This window comes from Frankliniella occidentalis, unplaced genomic scaffold, assembly GCF_000697945.3.
Source record: "Frankliniella occidentalis isolate FOCC.00 unplaced genomic scaffold, Focc_3.1 Scaffold22, whole genome shotgun sequence".
Taxonomy (NCBI): domain Eukaryota; kingdom Metazoa; phylum Arthropoda; class Insecta; order Thysanoptera; family Thripidae; genus Frankliniella; species Frankliniella occidentalis.
In genome coordinates, this window is record NW_026267152.1 from 2,012,042 (window position 1) to 2,016,388 (window position 4,347).

General features: G+C 61.6%; 1 protein-coding gene across 1 annotated transcript in view; it reads left to right on the forward strand.

The window, feature by feature from the left end:
• Positions 1 to 4,347, forward strand: part of LOC113215961 (serine/threonine-protein kinase NLK) — a gene marked incomplete at its 3' end in the record, with an annotated part of 98,962 nt that extends 94,615 nt beyond the window's left edge. The window contains 3 exon segments of the mRNA XM_052264952.1: positions 3,553 to 3,659; positions 3,765 to 3,850; positions 3,956 to 4,347. Of these exon segments, the coding sequence (XP_052120912.1) occupies positions 3,553 to 3,659; positions 3,765 to 3,850; positions 3,956 to 4,347 (585 nt within the window).

The window sequence follows — 4,347 nt, forward strand, 5'->3', positions numbered from 1 at the left end:
TAGTCCCGTGGGGCAGCCGAGGGACGAGCGGAGCGCGCGGCTGGATGGCTGGCTAGGCTGGCTACTTTGCATAGGCGGTGCGCCTCGGCTGCACTGGGCTGCAGTAGCAGCACCACCACAACCAGCAGCAACAGCAGCAGCAGCGGTGGCGGCTTAGGCTTCCAAGGCGAAGGAGAAGGGGAGTAATTAATCATTCTTCATATCATTACTACAACGCCGCGTCCTTCCACGATGACGCGAGTATGAGCGCCGCGATGCAGCAGGCTGCGCGGGCGGGAGGGTGGCTCCTCCCGCGCTCCTCCTCACGTCGAGAGTGACGTGGTCGCGTGTATGGCGCCCGGGGGGAGGAGGAAGGGAAGGGAAGGAGGGCGGCGCCGCCGCCGTCGTGGAGGTCACGCGGTTGCAAAACACTCGGCGCCGCTGAAGGAGGAAGTGAACCCATACCTGGTGCATCGTGGTGCAGCAGCAGCAGTCGGCGGAGGTGGAGCCGTCACCAGGAGTGAGCAGCGGAGGGAGGGGGGATGCCGCTGATCCGTCGCGCCGTCGTGAGCCAAGCAGATGGCACACGATGATGGTGGTGCTTGTCGGCGTGGCGTGGACTTCCCTCCAGGCGCGGACCGTGCGCGTGGGGTCCTTGAAGAAGGCGGGCGGTTCGGGGGAGGATGTGGCGGCGGGAGGAGAGAGGCTGCGGCCGGTTGGTTGGTTGGTTGCGGACCCGTGGTGGCGTGGCCTTGTCCGTCTGGGGCAGAACAGGGCAGCAGGCGGGCGGCGGGTCGGGATCTGTGGGGCCTGCCTGTGCCGGACGGGGCGGGGCTGCTCCCGCTTGCTCCGCTCGCTTGATTTGACGCGTGAGCCACGGCTGTCGGTTCCCTGCGTGTCTGGGTGTGCGTCGGCTCGCCAATAAGTGGCGGGCGCGGAGGTCGTCGGGGGCGGGCGCAGGGGGGCTGCGCCGGCGTCGGTGTGCTAGCCGATATGTACTCGTGGACGTTTCCTTCCTGTGAGCGACGCGAAGGACGACCGTTTGTTGCACAACGACGACACCCCGACCTGGGGCCGCGGTGTAGTTTAGCTCGTGGCGCCCGGTCACGTGACCCGTCCACCGCGGACAGCCCTGACCCGACACAGACTCGCGGTGCGCTCGCTATCTCGACTCTTGTCATTTTATTCTTTGATTTCTCTGCGTGTCTGCGGGCGGTCCGCTGCTGCCGCGCCATGGCGGTCGTTGCTTCGACTGAAATGGCCTCTTTCTTTGTCGGCTCCGTTTTTGGCGGGGTTCATGGAATTGGAGCCAATCCGTTGTGTGAGTGTGTGGCTGCCTCGGACGGTGGCCTGGCGGGACGGTGGGAGAGCATATTCACGCCCTCATTAATGCCCCTTTGTGACGGCCTCATCCTCGCTTCTTTTTTTGCTGTTTTTGTTTTTATTATTATTATTTGCTGCTCGCTGCTCCGTGTCGAGGAGGGAGGAGGCCTGAAGCAGAAGCAGCCAGCAGCAAGGGAAGACCGCGAAAGAAGCCTCTGTATATAGGGTTAAATCTCTCTTTTGTAAAACTTTTGGTACAACAATATTTTCTCGTTTTTTTTTTATACTTTAATTTTTTTGCGGTTCCGCTGAAGGGCTTACAGAGAGAAGTTTTCTAGTCGGACGTCATCTTCTCATCAGCACCGCCACGACGGCGGAAGGAGCGGCCGGGCGCACGACCTGCACAGGGAGCTTATCAGGGGCCCGGCTATGGTTTATCGTTTCCGGTGAGGATTGCTCTGTGAATTGCCCTCTCCTCCCTCTCTTCCCCTTCTGCTCGCCAATGAGGTGGTGTGGTGGTGGTGTGCCTTACCGGTCCCATGGCATGGCCCCTGGCTCTGGTGCGGGCGCGCGGGTCAGCCGTGCGAGTGTGAGTCATAAAGAGTCTCGACCGGGGCCCTGCCCTGCCTGGCCCTGCCGTGCCCGCCGCGGGCCCGCCGGCCCATGAAGTCCAGACTGGGCGCGACGCGTCGTGGGACCGACCCGCCGTGCGGCTGGTGTCTGCTGGCCCCCAGCTCTGCTGTCCAGGCTCATGGCTCGCACAGGACCCCACCGCGCCGCCGGCGGACACAGCCACTCTCTCTGTCTCTCCCTCTGTCACTTCCTCTCTCTCTTACTCCCTGTCCTCTGCTTCTGGGAATGCTGCTTCCATGATGCTGCTGCTGCTCCGCCATGAGCTCCCTGCCACACTGCTATGCCGCCGCTTTTGTCTCATCTGATTCCGCCTCCCCCTCTTTTTGCCCGCCTCGCTGCGTCCGCATTTTTAATTTTTATTTTGTTGCTTGTCCGCTTCTCCTCTCTCTCGCGCGCGCTGGCTTTACTATCCTGCCCGACGGCCGACCATCCCATATGCCCCTCGGCCCGCGCTGCGCTGGCCAGCGAATGGGATGGGTCAGTTTGGAATGAGTTCACCGCCTCCTTACATTCGCTGGTGGGCGGGGCGGGGCGGCCAGGTCTGTCTGCGTGCCTGGCGGGGCCTGCTGGGGCCCGGTGGGGCCCGGTGGGGCCCCCAGCCCTGTCCGGCATTTGCCTGCTTTCGACAAGAGTTATAGCCAAGTCTCCTTCTCGTGCTCTGCCGCCCCGCCGTCGCGCACCTGCCGTCTGGCTGGCACGGGCATGATGATGTGGTTTTAGTCGAGCGCGGCCATCGTCCTGGAGTACGACGACGACGACGACGACGACGACGTCATCCTGGGCGCCGTCGTCATGGCCGCCAGGGTGGGGGTTGTAGTGGGCGCGTGCTCGTGGTCCCTGCACGCGGCGCCGCGCTACGCCACGCCACGCCACGCCACGCGTGCCCGGCATTGTAATGCAAATGGCACCGGAGCCGCCGGAGCCGCGTCCAGACTGTGCTCGGGGAGGTTGAGTGAACTGCTGGCGGCGCGGTGCGGCTCGGCTCGGCGGGGTGGTGGCTCCCCCACCGGCTTCCCCGCCCCCACCCCACCCTCTGGCGCTTTCATCCCCCGTGCCGCTCCTGTTTTCATCTCAAGCTGCGAGTAATGATTCGGCAAGCTCGGCTGTAGCGGCAGCAGCACTCTCCCTTCCTCCCTTCCTCTCTCGGTCGATCGATGTTCTCTCTCTCTCTCTCTCTCCCTCCACCCCCCCCCTTCCCCCCAAATCTCTTTCTCTCTCCCTCTCGTCCCTTCTCTGTCGCCGCGCTAGGGCGCTGCCAGGTGGTGCTGTAAGGGTCCAGTCCACTACGTCGTGGAAGTGGCCCGCCTGTCCAGGACTTGATTTGGCTGGTCGATAAAGAAAGACGCAGGCAAACTTGGACCCCTAACTCCTTTACCCCACCTCTCCCCCTTTCTCCCCCACTTCAACAAACCAGTCGATTATCGCCATCCCTTTCCGTTAGCCTTTAACTTTATATCGTTTTTAGCACAGCCTGTGTCAGCTGTTGCTTACACTTTAATAAATTATTGCATTTTATGATCTGAACGGGTCCCATTTGTAGTTCTTCCACTTTGTGTATTTTTTTACTCTTCCGCTCTTTCTGCCTGTCGTTTTTTTTTCTTAACTCTCTCCCTGCAGCTATGTCATCACGGAACTGCTACAGAGTGACTTGCACAAAATCATCGTGTCCCCTCAGCATCTCTCGGCAGACCACATCAAAGTATTCCTGTATCAAATATTAAGAGGTGCGTACACCGACTGTTGAACCTTAATCCCTCTTTAATTGTGGCCTCCTCGTTTTCCCGAGCTCGTGTCACTTAACGGTCGACTCCGCCTTCTTTGTCCGCCAGGCCTCAAGTACTTGAGCTCGGCCCGGATCCTACACCGGGACATCAAGCCTGGAAACCTCCTCGTGAACAGCAACTGCGTGCTCAAGGCAAGTGTCCTCTCCCGAGCCGTTCCCGTGAACGCGACAATGCTTGCGTGTTGTGTGTGTTTGTGTGTTTCTCATCGGCGCCCTTCTCTGTTCTGCACCCTCCAGATCTGCGACTTTGGTCTGGCGCGCGTGGAGGAGCCCGACACGATGAAGCACATGACGCAGGAGGTGGTGACGCAGTACTACCGCGCGCCCGAGATCCTCATGGGCGCCAGGCACTACTCGTCGGCCGTGGACGTGTGGAGCGTGGGCTGCATCTTCGGCGAGCTGCTCGGCCGGCGGATCCTCTTCCAGGCGCAGAACCCCGTGCAGCAGCTGGAGCTCATCACGGAGCTGCTGGGCACGCCCTCGCTCGAGGACATGCGCTACGCGTGCGACGGCGCGCGCTCGCACATGATGCGCCGCCCCCACAAGCCGCCGTCCCTGTCCGCGCTGTACATGCTGTCCTCGCAGGCCACCCACGAGGCCGTCCACCTCCTCTGCCAGATGCTGGTCTT